Here is a 21,494-nt window from a genome sequence, read left to right on the forward strand (position 1 = left end):
TCAGCGATTACAGTTCTAAGTCAGGGCAGTGAGTGGCTTGAAGGGGAACTTGAAGGTGATGGTGTTCCCATATATTTGCTGCCATATTGTCCTTCTAGATGGAAGTGGTCCTTGTAGATGATTACACAATGCTACTACTGAGCGTTGGTGTTGAAGGGACTAAATCTTTGGTGAATTTAATGTCAATTAGGTGGGCCGATGTGGCCTGCATGGGGTAAGTTTCTCCGTCATATTGTTTTTCTTTCACATTTCCAGCATCCGCAGTATTTTGGCTTTACTTCTACTTTTCCTTCTGCCTCTGGCCAGCACAGGATATGACCAGTGTGTCCCGCCCCTGCAGCTAGCCCCGCCCCGCATGTAGCTCCACCCCTACGCCGACCCGCCCACACCAGTAGCGCCACCCCCTTGGTGCTGGCCCCGCCCCCCGCCTGTAGCCGCACCCACCAACAGCCCTGCGCCCTCCCGGTGCAAACGGAGTGGCGCCGTCATGTCCTTCATCGCCGGGCAGCCTGTCACTGCGGTTGTGGTAAGTGGGTCTGGTTTCTAGGCATTACCCCGGGTAAGACGCGCTGCTGTCAGGGTGGGTGACCGAGGTCAGTGGGAAGTCGGGGCCCGGTCACTCCGCACTTTTATCTTGGCGGTGGCTCGGGCCCGCTGTTCCTCATCCTCCAGCAGCAGTCGCGCTCTGTCGGAACTTCCACACCCTCCACTCCCATCGCATTATCCCCGTACCCTCCCCCTTCTCACCCGCCCCCGCTTCCCCCTCTGCCGCCTCTGGTCCCCTGCCCTGTCACCCCCACCAGTTACTTTTAAAAAGACCGTCTATCCCACCCAACTATCCCCTTTTTCCCTCTTGATCAATATCCACCTTGTTTGGTACAGAACTGCACTGTGGCTGTGCAGTGGCCGTGCCTACCTGGTTTATGAGCGCTGTTAAACCTTGTTCCTACCGTGAACGATTATGCACTTGTCACTGCATGGGTACATTCCTCAGTGTTGAGACAGACTATGAGGTCAGTGGGTGAGGCCTTGTTTTCTGCTTTATGACAGTGTTCAGCTTTTCTGGATGGGAAATTTGAATGTTGAAACAGACTTGTTGCAAGATGTCAGGACATTCCCATTATACCATTATACATAATTCAGGGATGACTGCATCTTTCAAGAGTGACTGAATCACTGCTCACTGCATTGTGTTTCGAATACATTGCTTCAGCATTTGGTATAACTTTAGAAGCAGTACCTTTCCCATTGCTGAGCATTAGCTTTGTGGCTGTTGTAGAGATTGACAGTTTATGAAGTGATGATCATGGTTGGATTAAGGTTGAACAAAGAACAAAGAAAATTACAGCACAGGAACAGGCCCATCGGCCCTCCAAGCCTGCGCCGATCAAGATACTCTGTCTAACCTGTCATCTATTTTCTAAGGGTCTGTGTCCATTTGCTCCCTGCCCATCCATGTCCTGTCCAAATATATCTTAAAAGACGCTAACGTATCTGCATCTACCACCTCCGCTGGCGTGTTCCAGGCACCCATCACCCTCTGTGTAAAGAACTTGCCACGCATATCTCCCTTAAACTTTCCTCCTCTCACTGAACTCATGACCCCTAGTAATTGAGTCCCCCACTCTGGGGGACAAAGCTTCTTGCTATCCACCCTGTCTATTACCCCTCATGATTTTGTAGACCTCAGTCAGGTCCCACCTCAATCTCAGTCTTTCTAATGAAAATAATCCTAATCTACTCAACCTTTCTTCATAGTTAGCACCCTCCACCCCAGGCAACATCCTGGTGAACCTCCTCTGCACCCTCTCCAAAGCATCCACATCCTTTTGATAATGTAGCAACCAGAACTGTACACGGTACTCCAAATGTGGCTGACCAAAGTCCTGTACAACTGTAACATGACTTGCCAACTCTTGTACTCAATACCCTGTCCAATGAAGGAAAGCATGCCATATGCCTTCTTGACTACCCTATTGACCTGCGTTGTCACCTTCAGGGAACAATGGACCTGAACACCAGATCTCTCTGTTCATCAATTTTCCCAAGGACTCTTCCATTTACTGATTAGTTCGCCCTTGAATTTGATCTTCCAAAATGCATCACCTCGCGTTTGCTCGGATTGAACTCCATCTGCCATTTATCTGCCCAACTCTCCAGTCTATCTATATTCTGCTGTAATCTCTGACAGTCCCCTTCACTATCTGCTACTCCACCAATCTTAGTGTCATCAGCAAACTTGCTGATCAGACCACCTACGCCTTCCTCCAGATCAGTTACATATATCACAAACAACAGTGGTCCCAGCACAGATCCCTGTGGAACACCACTGGTCACAGGTCTCCAATTTGAGAAACTCCCTTTCTACTACTACTCTGTCTCCTGTTGCCTAGCCAGTTTTTTATTCATCTAGCTAGCACACCCTGGACCCCATGTGACTTCACTTTCTCCATCAGCCTGCCATGGGGAACCTTGTCAAACGCCTTACTTAAGTCCATGTATATGACATCTACAGCCGTTCCCTCATCAATCAACTTTGTCACGTCCTCAAAAATTCTATTAAGTTGGTAAGACATGACTTTCCCTGTACAAAACCATGTTGCCTATCATTGATAAGCCCATTTTCTTCCAAATGGGAATAGATCCTATCCCTCGGTATCTTCTCCAGTAGCTTCCCTACCACTGACGTCATGCTCACTGGTCGATAATTACCTGGATAATCCTAGCTTGTTGAGTTCCCATTGTGCTGTGCATGTTTCCATCATGCAGTATAGCTCTTTTGCTGAACCAAAAAAAAAGTATTAGACTGTTTTCTTTGTTTCCATTTCATCTTGTTTGAGTGTGACTTTGAACGATTTCAAGATACTGATGCTACAGGTTCTAGACTCTCAGCAATGCAGTTGACTCTCAACTGCCCTCTGAAATGGCCTAGCAAGTCACTCAGTTGTACCAATCGCTACGAAGACTCAAAGAAATGAAACTGGACAGATCGCCTGGCATCAACCTAGGCACTGGAAAAGACAAGGGCAGAAACGGTCCTGTTGTCCCTGCAAAGTCCGTCTCACTAATATCTGGGGCTTAGTGCCAGAATTGGGAGAGCTATCTCACAGACAAGTCAAGCAACAGCCTGACATAGTCATACTCATAGAATCATACCTTACAAACAATGGCCCGGACACCACCATCACCAGCCCTGGATACGTCCTGTCTTAGCGGCAGTTTAGAGCCAACAGAGGGTGGCGGCACAGTGATAAACACTCAATAGACAATAGGTGCAGGAGTAGACCATTCGGCCCTTCAATCCAGCATCACCATTCATTATGATCATGGCTGATCATCCACAATCAGTATCCTGTTCCTGCCTTATCCCCATAACCCTTGATTCCACTATCTTTAAGAGCTCTATCCATCTCTCTTTCTTGAAAGTATCCAGAGAGTTGGCCTCCACTGCATTCTGGGGCAGAGCATTCCATATATCCACCACTCTCTGGGTGAAGAAGTTTTTCTTCAACTCTGTTCTAAATGGCTTACCCCTTATTTTTAAACTGTGTCCTCTGGTTCTGGACTCACCCATCAGCAGAAACATGCTTCCTGCCTCCAGACTGTCCAATCCCTTAATAATCTTATACGCCTCAATCAGATCCCCCCTCATCCTTCTAAACTCAAGTGTATACAAGCCCACTCGCTCCAATCTTTCAACATATGATAGTCTTGCCATTCTGGGAATTGACCTCATGAACCTACGCTGCATTCCCTCAATAGCAAGAATGCCCTTCCTCAAATTGGGAGACCAAAACTGCACACAGTACTCCAGGTACGGTCTCACCAGGAGCCTGTACAGCTGCAGAAGGACCTCTTTGCTCCTATACTCAATTCCTCTTGTTATGAAGGCCAGCATACCATTAGCTTTCTTCACTGCCTGCTGTACCTGCATGCTCGCTTTCATTGACTGATGTCCAAGAACTCCTAGATCTCGTTGTGCTTCCTCTTTACCAACTTGACTCCATTGAGATAGTAATCTGCCTTCCTGTTCTTGCCACCAAAGTGTATAACCACACATTTATCTACATTAAACTGCATCTGCCATGCATCCGTCCACTCACCTAGCCTGTCCAAGTCACCCTGTATTCTAATAACATCCTCCTCACATTTCACACTACCACACACTCGGGAGGGTGTTGCTCTGGGAGTCCTCAACGTTGACTCTGGATTCCATGAAGTCTCATGGCTTCAGGTTAAACATAGGCAAGGAAACCTCCTGCTGATTACCACATTCTGTCCTCCCTCAGCTGATGAATCAGTATTCCTCAATGTTGAACAACACTTAGAGGACACACTGAGGATGGCAAGGACACAAAATGTACTCTGGGTGGGGGATTTCAATGTCCACCACTAAGAATGGCTCGGCAGCAGTACTGCTGATCGAGCTGGTCGGGTCCGATAGGACATAGCTGCCAAACTGGGTCTGTGGCAGGTGGGAGGGAACCAACAAGAGGGGAAAAACATACTTGACCTCATCCTTACTAATCTGCCAGCTGCAGTTGCATCTGTCCATGACAGTATCGGTAAGAGTGACCATTCCACAATCCTTGTGGAGACTAAGCCCTGCCTTCACATTGAGAATCACCTCCATCGTGTTGTGTGGCACTATCACCGTGCTCAATGGGACAGACTTCGCACAGATCTAGCAACTCGAGACTGGGCATCCATGAGGCGCTGTGGGCCATCAACAGCAGCAGAACTGTACTCCCAGCAGAATCTATAACCTCATGGTCCGGCATATCCCCTATTCAACCATTACCACCAAGCCAGGGGATCAACCCTGGTTCAACGAAGAGTGCAAAGGGCATGCCAGGAGAAGCACCAGGCATACCTGAAGATGAGGTAGCAACCTGGTGAAGCCATCAAACAGCACTACTTGCACACCAAAGGGCAAAAGCAGCAAGTGGTAGACAGACCTTAGTGATCCCACAACCAATGGATCAAATCTAAGCTCTGCAGTTGTGAATGGTGGTGAACAAATAAACAACTCACTGGAGGAGGACGCGGCTCTACAAATAGCCCTGTCCTCAACGATGGAAGAGCCCAGCACATCAGTGCAAAAGATAAGGCTGAAGTATTCACAGCAATCTTCAGCCAGAAGTGCCGAATGGATGATCCATCTTGGCCTTGTCCAGTGGTCCCCAGCATTACAGATACCAGTCTTCAGCTAATTCGATTCACACATGTGAAATCAAGAAATGGTTTGAGACACTGGATACTGCAAAAGCTACAGGCCCTGACAACATTTCGGCATTACTACTGAAGACTTGTGCTCCAGAACTTGCCGCTCCCTTAACCAAGCTGATCCAGTGCAGTTACAACACTGGTATCTACCCAACAATGTGGAAAATTGCCCAAGTATGTGCTGTATGTAAAAAGCAGGACAAATCCAATGCGGCCAATTACCACTCCATCAGTGTCCTCTTGATCATCAGTAAAGTGATGGGAGGTGTCAGTAACAGTGCTATCAAGCAGCACCTGCTCAGAAATACCCTGCTCAGTGACGCCCAGTTTGGGTTCCATCAGGGCAACTCAGCTCCTGACCTCATTACAGCCTCGATTCAAACATTGATAAAAGAGCTCAGTTCCAGAGTTGAGGTGAGAGTAACAGCCCCTTGATATCAAGGCAGCATTTGACCAAGTGTGGCATCAAGGAGCCTGTGAAAAACTGGAATCAAAGGGTATCAGAGGGCAAATGATCCAGTGGTTGGAGTCATACCTGACACATAGGAAGATGGTCATGGTTGTGGGAAGTCAATCATCTCAGCTCCAGGACATCTCTGCAGGAGTTCCTCAGGGTCGTGTCTTCGGCCCAACCATCTTCAGCTGCTTCATCAATGCTTCCCTCCATCATAACAGCAGAAGTGGGGATGTTCACTGATGATTGCACACTGTTCAGCACCATTTGTGACTTCTCAGATACTGAAGCAGTCTGTATTCAAATGTGACAAGATCTGGACAATATCCAGGTTTGGGCTGACAAGTGGCGAGTGACCTTCATTGCACACAAATGCCAGGCTGTAACCATCACCAATATGAGACAATCTAACCACTGCCCCTTGACATTCAGTGGTGTTACCATCACTAAAATCCCCCACTATCAACATCCTGGAGGTTACCATTGACAGAAACTCAACTGGATTCACCACATTAAAAGGTGGCTACAAGAGTAGGCCAGAAGCTGAGAATACTACTAACTCCTCAAAGCCTGTCCACCATCTACAAGGCACAAGCCAGGAGTGTGATGGAATACTCCCCACATCCCTGGACAAGTGCAGTCCCTGCAGCACTGAAGCTTGACGCCATCCAGGACAAAGCAACCCACTTGATTGGTACTACATCTACAAGCATTCACTCTTTCCATCACTGACGCTCAGTAGCAGCAGCGATACTATCTACAAGATGCACTGTAGAAATTCACCAAAGATCCTCAGACTGCACCTTCCAAACCCACAGCCACTTCCATCTAAAGGACAAGGCCAGCAGACATATGGGAAAGCCACCAGCTCCAAGTTCCCTTCCAAGTCACTCACCATCCTGACTTGGAGATATATCGCCATTCCTTCAGTGTCGCTGGTCACAATCCTGGAATTCCCTCCCTAATCGCATTGTGGGTCAACCCATTGCAGGAGGAATGCAGTGATTCAAGAAGGCAGCTCACCACCACCTTCTCAAGGGCAACTGGGGATGGGCAAGAAATGCTGGCCAGCCAGCAACACCCACATCCCACAAAACATGAATAGCGTGCAGAGTGAGAGATGCCAATTCTGTGTACAGGACAATGTAATAAAATGTGGAGTCAGCAGAGCTTCGCATGAAATTATCCCTCAGCCTGTTGATTGGATTTTATGATAAGTGCAAGTGAAGTTATTCACATTTCCCTTTAATAAGAGTAATTCAAACAGAAACATTTGTTTTGGTGGTTATAATTTAACTGCAGAAATCAGGATGTTGCCCCAGAGTTGTTCTGCCCTCCAGAAACATCACTACATTGATACCTCACCAAAAGACTGTGTTTAAAAAGGCATGATTGTGCAAGTTAGAGTACTTTTGACAGAGAAACGTAAAATTGTCAGGCTTCTTCATTGAACAATACGAAAGCTATTCACAATGTGATATATAATTACTGTTACTTTGGCTGAGAATTAATTTATATGAACGTGGAGTCTCCAATTCTTCAGATTTGAATTAACTTTGACAATTTAGAAAAAAAAAATTGTGTTTTCTTCTTAACCTTTTCTTTCCTTCTGTTTTGCCTCCTGTACACATTTGACATTGAAATTTGCACCTAACCCTTTCAGTATCAGGTGCTATCTTTCAGCAGAGATAATAAACTGAGGTCCCTGTGCCTTCTCAGTTTGGGAAAGATCCAGCTGCACTAGATTGAAGAAGCATGCTCCTTGGTGTCCTTAATTTCTTAATTGCAACAAGACAAAGGTCTGCTCATTATCACATTGCTATTTTGTGGGAGCGTGCTAAATATGAATTGACTGCTATGTTTCCTACATAACAACAGTAGCTCAGTGTAGGAGTACTTTAACTTTAAAGTACTTTGGGACATCCTGAGATGGAGGAAGGTGCTAGAGAAATGCAAGTCCCCACTCCTGTTTCGTTTCCCCGTGATTTAATAAGGATTCTTTGGATGAGATGATTGAGACTTGCCACTTGTTATCCTGTTTGCTCAGTCCTCAGATTCTCTGTAGCAGGTACTTTTTGCTACTGACAGCTAAATCTGGTACATTGTCTGAACTTAGTGCCAGTAGTTTCAGTGTCTAGATGCCCAGGATGAATGGTCCAGCTTGCTGTTTAGAACAAAGTGCCCCCATGCCTCATACGCAAGAGATAACAAGGTGTAGAGCTGGAGGAACACAGCAGGCCAAGCAGCATCAGAGGAGCAGGAAGGCTTCCTGCTCCTCTGATGCTGCGTGGCCTGCTGTGTTCATCCAGCTCTACACCTTGTTATCTCAGATCCTGCAGCATCTGCAGCTCCTACTGCCTCTGAAACAATTTTAACCGCCTCCACAGGAGTTATTTTGAATAAATGAATGAGAAGAGGCGAAAAATTGCATATTTATTATCTAAAATATTTAAATAGCAATTGATTGCAGAATTCTGGGTGTCCTGGTCCATGAATCAAAAAATGTTAGTCTGAAGGTAGAGCACGTGATTAGGAATGTTTTATGTATTTCAAGGAGAAGGAACAAAAATGTAGGGAAGTTGAGCTACAATTGTACAGTGAGACCAAGTGTGCAATTTTGGTCTCCTTGTTTAAGAAATTGTGCAATTGCTTTAGAAGCAATTCTAATTCCTGGGATGAAGATGTTTTATGAAGACAGTTTGGACCTGTGTTCATTAGAGTTTAGAAGAATGAGAGATATCTTATTGAAACATATAAAATCCAAGAGGACTTCTCAGCACGGATGCTAAAGGAAGGATTCCTATTGTGGGAATGACTAGACTGTTTAAAAATCAAGATATCAAGAATCAAGATCATTTAAGATAGAGATAAGAATGTTTGCCCCCCCCCCCCCCCCCCCCCCCCCCCGCAACCGAGGGTCCTTGGTATATGCAATTCTCTTCCATAGGCAGTATGGAGGTTCAAGTCTTTGAACATTCTTCAGGTAGAATTCGATAGATTCTTAATGAACATTGCCTCAAAGAGTAGCGGAGTAGACAGGCGAATGGAGTTAAGGCCACAATCAGATCAGTCATCAAATGGTGGAGCAGGACCAAATGGCTTGCACCTGATTCACGTATTTGTGTCTATGATCTTTGATGTTTGAAATTCATGAAAGAAGCATTAAGTAAGTGGATCTTAAAGCGGCCTGCCTGTGATTGTTAAGGTAACCAAGGGATTGATATTGTTTCTCCAGTTGCTCACTGTGGGGGTCAATTCAAAATGATGGAATTAGGGAAAAATTAGACACAAGGAGTTGTTTTTGCAGAACTAGGTAAACCCATTGAGGTGGTTAATATAAATGAAATTGAAGCAGTGTAAAGTGGGATGGCAAAGAGGCTTTAGTTTTACAGCACTGAAAAAAATTTTTTGGCCCATTTTATCTAGAGCATAGAACATTACAGCACAGTACAGGCCCTTCGGCCCTCGATGTTGTGCCGACCTGTCATACCGATCTGAAGCCCATCTAGGTCAGTCATCAAGCACCTATCTACTCTTGCTCCATTTTCCAGCGCTTTGCTCAAAGATTTGTGTGCAGTGATGCTTTAAGTGAACACGTAAGTACTTCCCTTACTTCAAATAATCATGAGTAGCTGAGAGGGGAGGCTGAAGTCTATCAGAAGATGACAGGTTTTTTTTTCCCATTCTACAAATGGCCAATGTTCTTTAGTACAGGTGTTCACAGAATCTCTCACTCTGATTCTTTGTTTCAGCAACGTATTGAAATCCATAAACTGCGTCATGGTGATAATCTGATCCTGGGATTCAGTATTGGAGGTGGAATCGACCAGGACCCAACACAGAACCCTTACTCAGCGGACAAAACAGACAAGGTGGGAATGAGCGAATTCAAATTCTGTGAGGCTTACCAGCAGGAAATAACTTAGTGAATGCATGTTAATAACCATAAAACAGTTTCAACCACCTCTAGGTAATGTGTATTCAAGAACAATGTAAAGGCATTACAGAAGATGCAGAAAAAATTCAAAAGAATTGTTCTAGGGATGAGGAACTTCATGTAGGTTGATTGGAAAATGTGGGTCAAGTGTCCATGAGGAAGAAAAGATTACGAAGAGATTTGACAGAAGTAAATCAATCATGAGAGGTAAAGACCAGTTAGCTAGGAAAAGTCTCATTAGCAAAAGATCGAGAACAAGATGGTACAGGCTTGAGGTAATTTGACAAAAGAAATAGTGAAGATATGAATCAAAGCTTTTTCACGTGGTGAATGGGCAAAATCTGGAATGCTTTGTCCGTGTGATGGAAGGATGGTTAGTTGGAGCTTTAAAGAGATAATTTGGTTATTATCCGAAAAGGAACATTGGAAGAAGGTGGGAGAATGACACTAAATAGAGAGCTGATGCAGACGTGAAAGGCTGAATGGCCTCCTGTGCTGTAACTGTTCTGTGGTTCCTGCTTGAACCTAACGGAAGGAGCTACCTATCAGGTGGGCAGAATTTAGGGTGGCAGAATGCTTGAACCCAGAACTCTGGTTAGAATATAACCACAAGAGCACAAGATATGAGTAGACTGCAGTCTTTCGTGCCTGCTGTTCCATTCAATCTAATTGTGGCTGATGTTGGGCTTCAACTTAATTTTCCTGCCTGTTCCTATTTTCCCTTGATTTCCTGAGATATCAAAAAATCTATCTCACCCTGAAATATACTCAACAAAGCATTAAAAAAATGAGGTAGAGAATTCCAAAGATTCATAATTGTATAAATTAAGATAATTCTCATCTCAGCCCCAAACAGTGAGACAGCCCTTGCATGGACTCTGTTAAGTACATTGTACATTTCATTGAAGTCCCCTCTTTCTTCTAAACTTGAGAAAATATCGATGTAACTAATTTTTCTTTCCACATGGCAACTTTTCTTATTTGTTCATGGGATGAGGCCATTACTAGGTTGACCAGCATTTATTACTCATCCCAGATGGCAGTTAAGAGTCAACCACATGTGGGTCTCCAGGACATGAGTTTCTTTCCCTAAGTGATATTAGTGAACCGGATAGATTTTTCTGACAACTGACAATGGATTCATAGTCATCATTAGACTGTTAATTCCAGCTTTTTTTTAAAGTGAACTCAAATTCCACCATCTGCCATGATTGGATTCGAACCCAAGTCTCCAGAACATTACTTGGGTCTCTAGATTGACAGTTCAGTGATAATACCACTTTGTTGTCACCTCCCCCGACATCGCAGTGACTAATTAATGAAACTTTGCTGAACCAACCTTCCTTAAATGTGGAGGTCAAACTGCTCATTACACCAGATGGGTTTTCAGCAAAACCCCTTACAATTGTAGCGAGGTTTCCATATTCCTGTTGTCCAGTCCCATCACAGGCCATGTTGTACCTTTTATGCTGACTTCCTTTATTCTATGTAGGAGTATGCGCAGGTCCCTCTGCACAACAACATTTATGTTTCACACTAAAGAATCAAAATGAGATTTTTTTTTACTATTTGAAATGAATAATCTTTTGCTGTCCAATATTGTACTCCATCTACCACTTTGTTGCACACACATTCATTTTGTCTCTATCTCTTTATAGCCTCTGTGCCCTCCTTACAACTCCCGTACCTGTCACCTCTGCTGTTACACCACTGAGAAGTCCAAAGTTTTTAAAACAAATTTTACTCGCTCAGGATGAATATTGTTGGCTGGGCCAGCATTTGATGTTTATTCCTAGTTGCCTTGGAAAAGTAGCAGTGAACTGCTTTCTAAAACTGCTTCACTTCATGTGGTGTAGGATACCCAGGTACTGTTAGAAAAGCAGTTCTAGAATTTTGACTCAGTAACACAGAAGGAACCTGGCATTGTTGAGCTTCTTGAGGAACTATATTCATCTGGACAAATGGGGAGAATTCCATCACACTGCTGACTTCTGCCTTGTAGATAGTGCATAGGCTCTGTAAGCTCGGGGGCGGCGGGGGTGAGTTACTGCAGGATTTCTTGCCTTTGACCTGCTCCTGTAGCAACTATTTATTTGACTGATCCTCTTCAGTTTCTAATAAATGGTAAAGCCTAGCATGTTAATCATGGAGGAGTCAGAATTGTGATATTATTGAATATCAAGGAGTGACAGTTAGATTCTCTGGTGATGGTCATTGCTCAAATGTGTTATGAATATTGCTTGCCACTTACCAGCCAAAGCTTGAATGTTGCAAGTGAGTATGCACATGAATACGGAGTGCTTCAGTATCTGAGAAGTCAAAATGATGCTGAAAATTGCATAGTCATCAGTGAACGTGCCTATTTTTGACCTCGTGACTGAGTGAAAGTTGTTGAAGCAGCTGCAAGATGGTTGGGCCTAGGACACTGTCCTGAGGAACCCTTGCAGTGGAACAATGAGTTGATTTGTTTGAAGACTGATATTTATGATGCTGATGACAACCACAGGAGGCCATAATGGCTCATCCAGTCAGCACTTCTGGCTGAAGATGGCTGCAAATACTTCAGCCTTCTTTTGCACTGATGTGCTGGCTTCCTTATCACCAAGGATAAGTATATTTTTCCATCACCATTCACAGCTTGATGCAGCAGAACTGCAGAGATTAGCTATGATCCTTTCAATGTGGGACTGCTTAGTTTGTTATACACAGCTGCTTTTAATTTGCATCCAAGTAGCCCTGTATTGTAGCTTCATATGACACCTCATATTTAGGTTTGCCTGGTGTCAGTCCCGGCATAACTACCTGCGAACCTACTGATCGTATCTCCTGCTTTCATGTCTAGTTCATTAATGTACTCAACAAATGGCATGGGACCCAGCACTAAACCCTGTGGTATGCCACTGAATATAGGCTTCTGTCACAAAAAAGCCTTTTGACTGTCATTCTCTGCTACCTGCTAGTAATGCCCCTTGTGCATTACTGACCCTTCGGTCCAACTTGCCCATGCTGACCACTTTTCTAAACTAAACACATACAATTTGCCTGCATTTGGTCCATAGCCCAAGCTAAACCTTTCCTCATCATTTACCTATCCAAATGTCTTTGAAATATTGTAAACTGTACCTGCTTCTACTACATCCTGTGGAAGCTCAAACACTCTTCTGCTCCTCCTGATCACCATTGGTATCTTGAGGAGTTTACAGCATGACATTGAGAGAGTTTAGCTGTGTTGTGAATGTACACTGACTATCATGTGGAACTCAAACTCTGAGCCTCTAGGTTAAAGGGTAGGAACACTACCCACTGGACTACAAGACCTCCTAGGGTTTGAGGTTAGTCTCTCACCGGAAAGACAGCATTTCTGACGATGTGGCACACCCTCGGTGCTGCAATGGGTCTCTTTTTTTTTTGAACTTGAACCCACAGCTGTCTGGTGGTTGCAGTTGAATAGGTTGAGATCAGCCATTTGAAGGCTCAACTAAGAATTAATCATACATAGGCAATATTGCTCCCCTTGGGACCCTGAGTGGACTAGTTGATTTTAATGACAATTTGACAGTTTTGAACTGACATTCTCTGAATTGGTCTACTAATATAAACGTTGCTCCATTTGTGATCTCAACTGCAAGTTTGTAACTTGATATGCTTACAAAGACTAAATTAATTTCAGCCTTCAATATAGTTGAGATTGCCTCTTTTTTTCACCACTACCCCTCCAAACCCCTCTCTTCCAATTCTGTCTGCTTCTGCCTATTCAATAACTCTGCCTCCTGAGACACAGTTCCAAAGTCAAATAATCCTAAAGAAAAAGTCCCCTGATTTCTGTGCCAAAAATGTGATCTCTAATTTTAAAGCACTGCTCCCTAGTTCTAGATCTGATGTTATTGGGACAGGAAGGTTTGAGATATAAGCAGAAGCTGAATAGGCTGGAAATTTTTTATCCCTTGAGTGTAGATGGTTGAGAGGTGACCTTATAGAGGTTATAGGATCATGAGGGGCATAGATAAGGTGAAAAGCAAAGGTCTTTTCCCTAGGGTTGAGGAGTTCAAAACTAGAGGGCATTGGCATGGGTGACAGGGGAAAGCTTTAGAAGATATCTTAAAGGAAATTTTTTTTTACACATTATCTAATAGGGTTTTTACACATTAGCTTAAAAAGTTTTCTTGAATACGTTTTAAGAATTCCACCCCCTCTAATCCTTTCATAGAGTCATAAAGATATACAGCACAGAAACAGACCCTTTGGTCCAACTTGTCCATGTCAACCAGACATCCCAAATAAATCTAGTCACATTTACCGGCATTTGGCCCATATCCCTCTAAACCCTTCGAATTCATACACCTTTCCAAATGCCTTTTAAATGTTGTAATTGTACCAGCCTCCACCACTTCCTCTGGCAGCTCATTCCATACATGCACCACCCTCTGCATGAAAAAGTAGTCCCTTAGATCCCTTTTAAATCTTTCCCCTTGCACCTTAAACCTATGCTGTCTAGTTTTGGACTCTTTCCCCCCCCCCCAAAGGAAAAGACCTTCTGCATTTACACTATTCATGCCCTTCAGGATTTTATAAACCCCTGTAAGGTCACCCCTCAGTCTCCAATGCTCCAGAGAAAATAGCCCCAGTCTATTCCGCCTCTCCCTATAGCTCAAAACCACCAACCCTTGCTACATCCTTGTGGATCTTTTCTGAACCCTTTCAAGTTTAACAACATCCTTGCTATAGCAAGCAGACCAGAATTGCACGCAGAATTCCAACAGTGGCCTAACTAATGTCCTATATAGTCGTAATATGACCTTCCTATTCCTAAACTCAATGTACTGACTGATAAAGACAAGCATGCCAGATGCCTTCACTATCCAATCTTACCTGCAACTCCACTTTAAAGGAGCTATTTCACACTATACCAATTTATATTAAGGAAGTACAAATCCTTTACTATTATTACCCTACTTTTACACTTCTGCGATTTTTTTTTGCCTACATATCTGTCTTTCTGTTTCTCCCTATTTAGGAACCTATAGTATAACCCCAGCAAGGGTTTTAATTTGCCTCAGTTGGAGGAATTGGCCTCATTTAAGGCATTATCTAAGAGATCATTGCCCCTTGTTGCAATAATTGACTTATTTATCTATATTGTGACTCCACCTCCCGTTTTCCATTTCTTTCCCCATTTCTGTACGGACATTGTCCCGTTCCAGTTCAAGCATAACCCATTTCATTGACATCCTACTTTCCCCAGAAATGACTGAGTGATCTGCAGCCTAAAGCCCTGCATTGCACCAGTGCTTCAGCTTAGTGTAAATTTTGTTCTATCCACCTATTCCTATACTCACTGACCCTTCAATTTGAAAGTATGTTCCCACCATAGGGAGGTTGGATGCTACCGTTAAAAATAGCTGCTGTGATCCAACTGCACACGCTCAGTTGCACCCTTTATTTTAATCCTCGAGGTTAGTGGTCACTGTAGCTGACAGAAAACATAACAGAAAGCTGTAGCAATATACATAATACATTTGATTGAAAGTATTTGGATTTTCCAATATTAAGGTTGCAGTGTGCTGCCTGTTTAGAAATGCATTGTTCTGTCAACCAGCAAAACCCTGAGCAATATGAGGACTTTCTTTATGGATCCTACCGGCAATGAGCAGTGATTCAAGTTCACTAGATTTGTTATGACAGTAGAAGTACGTCAAACCTCAGATGAGGCGAGATAACAAGGGTCTAGGCCCGAAACGTCAGCTTTCCTGCTCCTAAGATGCTGCTTGGCCTGCTGTGTTCATCCAGCTCCACACCTTGTTACCTCGGATTCTCCAGCATCTGCAGTTCCAATTATCTCAGATGAAGTGACTTATAGAACAGTACAGCACAGAACAGGCCCTTCAGCCCACAATGTTGTGCTGACCATTGATCCTCATGTATGCACCCTCAAATTTCTGTGACCATATGCATGTCCAGCAGTCTCTTAAATGACCCCAATGACCTGCATCCACAACTGCTGCTGGCAACGCATTCCATGCTCTCACAACTCTCTGCGTAAAGAACCTGCCTCTGACATCCCCTCTATACTTTCCTCCAACCAGCTTAAAACTATGACCCCTCGTGCTAGCCATTTCTGCCCTGGGAAATAGTCTCTGGCTATCAACTCTATCTATGCCTCTCATTATCTTGTATACCTCAATGAGGTCCCCTCTCCTCCTCCTCTAAACTTGAAGCAAAGCATTGTTTCAAATGCCACTTGTACACACAGTGCTCCACCTTGTGGTGGCATTGGTCACACAAACAGTGTCCCTTCCTGAAACGCCTTCAGTGCACGTATATCCTTCCTTAAATGAGGAGACCAAAACTGTACGCAGTTCTCTAGGTGTGGCCTCAAACATCTTTGCTTTTATGCTCCTCCAGACTTGCAATAAAGGCCACCATCCCGTTTGCTTTCCTAATTACTTACTGTATCTGGGTGCTACATTTTTATGTCTCATGTACAAAGTCACCTCCCTCTGACTGTACCACAACATTCTGCAATCTCTCTTCAATTAAGTAATCTGTTTTTTCTCTTCTCATGACCAAAGGCAATGTGCTCACATTTTCCCACATTAATATTCCAGCAATCTTTTGTTCATTTAAGCTATCCTTTTGCAGACTCTTTGTATCCTCCTCCCAACTTGCTTTACTGTACATCTTTGTATCACCTGAAGATTTGTTACAATAGTTAGTCCCTCAACCAAGCCATTAATACATGCTGTAAATATTTAAGGTTCCAGCACAATCCAATTTCTGTTGCCATTTTGAAAATGACACATTTATCCCAACTGTTTCCCCTCAGTTAGCCAATCTGCTCCCCATGTTAATATATTGCCACAATGCTATGAATTCTTATCTTCTACTGTCCCCTATCATCTTATCTTGCTGTGTGGACCATGGAGAGAATTTAATGCTTTCCATTCATTGTAGATATTAGGAGTCAAATCCATTAAGTGGTAGGAAAAATATCCTCCTTCCAGTTAATGAAATGGATCTGAACGATTTCAATCCCCTGCTAAATTTCTTTAAGGTTGGTTGCTGTAGTAATAATGTGATTTTCAAACTGATGATATATCAGATTGTCAATGCTGCAGTGTGGTATTAAATAATCTGCTTGCTCATTTCTCTTTGACCTGGTGAAGTTGTGGAGTATTTGATAGGAATGTTCAGATGAGAACTGGATAAATACTCAAAAGTGAGCAAAATTAATAAATATGTTAAAGTGTAGGGAGTTGACTAATTAGATCCCTGTTGTCTTATGTTTAGTGATTGGTTTGTTTAAATGATTATAGTTTCTGTATTCTGGTTAAACTATCAGAACCAACAGTACTTCTCTGTTTGTATTTACAGGGTATATATGTAACAAGAGTCTCAGAAGGAGGACCAGCGGAAGTAGCAGGTCTCCAGATTGGAGACAAGATAATGCAGGTCAGGTTTGTAGTGTTACTGTGTGCAAAGCAACATGTGCTGAGCCATTTATCATCCATTAAACACTTATGTCCATTAACTGACGAAGATCATAGATTCTCTACAGTGTGGAAACAGGCCATTCAACCCTTTGAGACCACACCAACCCTCTGAAGAGCATCCCAACCAGTTCCAGCCATCTAATCTATCCCTGGAACCCTGCAGGCTAATCCACCTAGTCTACACTTCCCTGGACACAATGGTCAATTTAGCGTAGCCAATCAACCTAACCTGCACGTCTTTAGACTGTTGGAGGAAACTGAAGCACCCAGAGGAAACTCGCACAGACGTATGGAGACTCCCCACAGTGGCCTGAGGGTGAAATCAAATCCAAGTCCCTGATGCTTTGAGGCAGCAGTGCTAACCACTGAGCCACCGTGCTGCCCAAGATTGCTGAGGCAATGCCCCTTATAATTTCTAACTCACCTTCACATTGTAACCTTCCCTAGTTGCATTTAGAGAGGAATAGGGGGAGAATCAGTTTCTTAGGTGGGCTTTTAGACCTCTCAACCTTGCTGGACCTTAATACTATCAATGAAAGAAATCCTCACATTAGGCTTGAGAGGACAGGCCTGTAATACCATGAAATCTGTCAGGTTGAGAGTCAACTGCCAACATGGTTTCTGGATGACAGCCTCCTCATAGCTTAATGGTCAGCTTAGTTAGGTTAATCCCGAGACAAAGTGTCAAGGTTGAACATGGTCAGTGCAGAACACTGTTGGTTTAACACTTCAGGGAGATTACTGCAATTTCTGTAAAGAGTTTGCACCTGAGGAATATGTAAACAAAAGGCCATTCAATACCTCAAAAGCTGTTCTGCTATTTCAGTGAGACCATGATTGATTGGTTTCTATCTCTGTTTGCCTGCTTTAGATTCACGTCCATTCAGACCTTGCTGTTGACTCATTGCATTGATCTCAGATTTACAACTGAGTTAACATCTGCTTTTTATGGGAGAGTTCCATACTTTGTGTGAAGACATTTTTTCTCTATCTTCTCTTCTGAATGGTCCAGCTCTGATTTTATTGGTTAAGACTCTTTGACCTCTGCGCAGTTTACTTAGCGGATTGACATATCTGTTGGTTTGAAGCTGCCTTTGGAAGATGAGATCTCACAGCCTGTTATGTGGAATAGAAAACTGAAGTACAGGCTGGAAGGTACTCTGTTCACTTCTTAGGCCTTGATACATTTTCTTGGTTTTTGGGCAGGCAAGGATGCATTCCGGTTCATTGAGAACACAAGGTCCCATCAGAATGGGACTGGAGTCAGTGATATTGAATATTTGAAATATGTGGTGAGAAACCTCAAAGCTGTAAAGAGAATCCATTGCAGGCAGCTTGTCTTGTTTAACATTGAACAAATGGGAGTGTAATGGGCTCAGTTTTGAACCACACACCTGATATCGGTTCCTTTTGCAGGTGAATGGTTGGGATATGACGATGGTAACACATGACCAGGCCCGGAAACGTCTCACTAAGAAGAATGAAGATGTTGTTCGGCTTCTGGTAACTCGTAAATCTCTGCAGCAGGCGATCCGCCAGTCACTGCAGTGATCAAGCTCTCACTGAGACTAGTACCCTCCTTGAATATCACATTTTAAAGAGAAATTATCCTGCCATTAAAGGCCATTTAATATTGCTGCACAGCATTATACAGACCATAGCCAGTCAGCATTCATCACTAGTAGACAAGCAAAGGCACTTGCTATTTAAGTATATAGATAACAACCTGGATGTATATTGCACTGAGAATGACATGACATTCTCTGGTGGAATGTACAAACTAGTACTGATAATATCAATTTTACAGCATTATCATTGGGACCATTACCCAAAGTCAAGGACTCTGGCACATTTAATACTAGAACCTCAAGCTTGTTAGACAAGTATTTGACATGTTCTTTTCACATTCCTCTGTTCAAGTGCAGACTTTAAACTATTTTAATTTGTTTTAAATCTGCATCCAAATGCCAGAGTTCTGTGAAAGATATTGCTGGTATTCTTGAGTGCTTTTCAATGGCCAAGATGCACCAGAAATGGCTGCTCACATCCTTTCCTATCGGCACTGAGCAACTTAATGGATAGTTGTTGTTTAAAAAATGACTTCAATGTATTAGGCACTGTGTGAAAATAAGCAGAGGTATACTTTGGTTTTATCTGTTCACACTATAGCTTCATCTGTCGCAAGTACCAATGAATTGATGCTGCACAATACAAGGATTGCCCTGGGGCTCACTAATCATGGGTGAGATGCTGTTTTGGTGGAAGAAACAATTAATTTAAAAACCAATTTGTACCAAAACAATCTACATCCTTTCTGCTATAAATTCTGAACCTATGTAGACATTTAGAAGTTAAAGATTTGTCTGAAGTCATTTTTCAAAATGTACTTTTTTTTACAGCTTTATATTGAATAATCTTTTCTAATATTTTAAACACAACCTTGTGCCTTCACACACTTAGCTGCACAGTACTAATCTCGAAATGTAAAGTATAACCACAAGTGTAATGTACTTGCAAAAGGAACCGGTGCTAGATTGTTATTTCTGCGCTTTTCTTCTCATGTTGCTGTATATGGTGTAGCTTTCATTTATAATCCATGGTCATCACTAAGTAACTATCCAAGGCTCTCCAAAGTGCCTTCATTCCCAATTATTGCAAATAGCCAGCCAAAAACCCAAAACACACAGAAGGAAAGGATTTCACTGCTGTGTCTGCTGCACAAACATGCATTTAATTTCCTTCCTTTGCCTACAATTATTGGGACCTCTCACATGTATAAAAATGAAACCAAACCTTGTGTGCATAGTTATCTGATTACCTCTTAGCCAGTTGTAAGAGTGCGTGGCTGCCTGTTGTCGCTGGAACACAAGTGAAATTACCAACGGGTGGTTTCTGAAACAAACTGAGGGCTCTGGATTCTAACGTTCTCCTCTCAAAGTTCTATTTGTTTCTCATCATATGTTTTACTCCATTTCTCATGGTATTGCGCAGTGAGAGCTAACACTCACCAAGCAATAACTGTGTTCAGAATGCATACAGAAACTGCATGCTTCATCTAGGCTCCTCACAGCATTAACTTTTTAATTGTATAGTTTACTAGACATTTTGAACCATTTCCTGACTTTTTAAAAAATTGATAAATGACTACAAAATGTAAGGTGTGTAAAAGATGCATAGAGACTGCCGGGTTCATGTTTATAAATCCTGTGGATCATGAAATGCTTTCATAATTTCATGACTGAGACTCTTTAATAATTGGGTTAAATTGTTATGAATAAATCTGGAGTGTATGAAATGCAATTATTCATTGTACAAAATAGCCTTTCACCATTCAACTGCTTTCAATAAAAAATACTTGAGTTATTAAATGGGATCTTGTGTCTTGTTTGTACAGAATCCAGTGCCTCAAGAGGAGGTGACACCACCTGGTTTGACCCATTACCTGTCTTTAGCAGCACAGCTGGACTTGTCAACTGCTGCTGCTAATTCTGCGACTGTCAGCATCCTCTTCCTGGTTCAGTTAGTTCAACATGTTCCCCATTCACATCTCAGCCTGCTATAGCCTTGACTTTTTGACCAGTTTTTACTAGAAGGGAGTTGGAAAAAATAGCTTTTAATTCTTTTAATATATACTTATAGAGTTTGAAAGTGGTTCATATGTTAAATCCAGCAAGAAAGCCCACACGTGTGGGCTATTTGTGAATATAAATTGGACTAATCTCACTGAGTGATTCTGAATATATCTGTCGTTGTGTATATTGGAATAAAACAGCATAATGATTCAAATCAAGCGTTAACGTGGGCCACCTTATGAAAAGATTAATGACATGGTCAGGTCAGAAGCAAGACCATTGAACCCAATCAGTCCATCCTGGCATTTATTTGCTCCATTTGATTCTTTCATCATGTAAATCTATTATTGTAAGTATCTATTCCTTCTCTGTTTGCTTGTATGGTCTCCCCTTAAATGTATCTATACTAATTCATTCAACCTCTCTTTGTGATAACTAGTTCTACACTCTCACCAATGTTTCTTCTGAATTTTCTTAGTGACTATCTTTTGTATTGGTAGTTTTGTTCTTTTCCATATGGAAAGATTCTCTCCATAGCCATTCCATCAAAATCTGTCAGAGTTCTAAATCCTTCTATTAGGTCGTGTCTAAGCCTTGTGTTCAGGGGAAAGAGACCCAGCCTATCAGTCTTTTCCCCGATCTGTATACACATGCCTTTCTGCATGATCCCTGTAGTTTACTTCCACATCTCTTCCAATGCCTCTATCATCACTTCTTTTTAACCAGTGATTAGAACTGCACTCTCAACTCTGTAGTCTAACTTTTAATTCTGTTCCTCTTGAGGTAAAGCCCTGTACTTGTGTTTTTTTTAATGG

At 42.8% G+C, this 21,494-nt stretch overlaps 1 protein-coding gene across 1 annotated transcript; it reads left to right on the forward strand.

Moving 5' to 3' along the window:
* Window positions 1–421: 421 nt before the first annotated feature.
* tax1bp3 (Tax1 (human T-cell leukemia virus type I) binding protein 3) lies at window positions 422–20,475 on the forward strand. Its single transcript, XM_048560186.2, has 4 exons — window positions 422–526; window positions 9,433–9,552; window positions 16,989–17,066; window positions 18,524–20,475. Exons 1-4 carry the CDS (start codon window positions 488–490, stop codon window positions 18,656–18,658), a joined length of 372 nt encoding a protein of 123 aa, XP_048416143.1. The 5' UTR covers window positions 422–487; the 3' UTR covers window positions 18,659–20,475.
* The last annotated feature ends 1,019 nt before the right edge of the window (window positions 20,476–21,494 follow it).

Source organism: Stegostoma tigrinum, chromosome 30 (genome assembly GCF_030684315.1).
Source record: "Stegostoma tigrinum isolate sSteTig4 chromosome 30, sSteTig4.hap1, whole genome shotgun sequence".
Taxonomy (NCBI): Eukaryota; Metazoa; Chordata; class Chondrichthyes; order Orectolobiformes; family Stegostomatidae; genus Stegostoma; species Stegostoma tigrinum.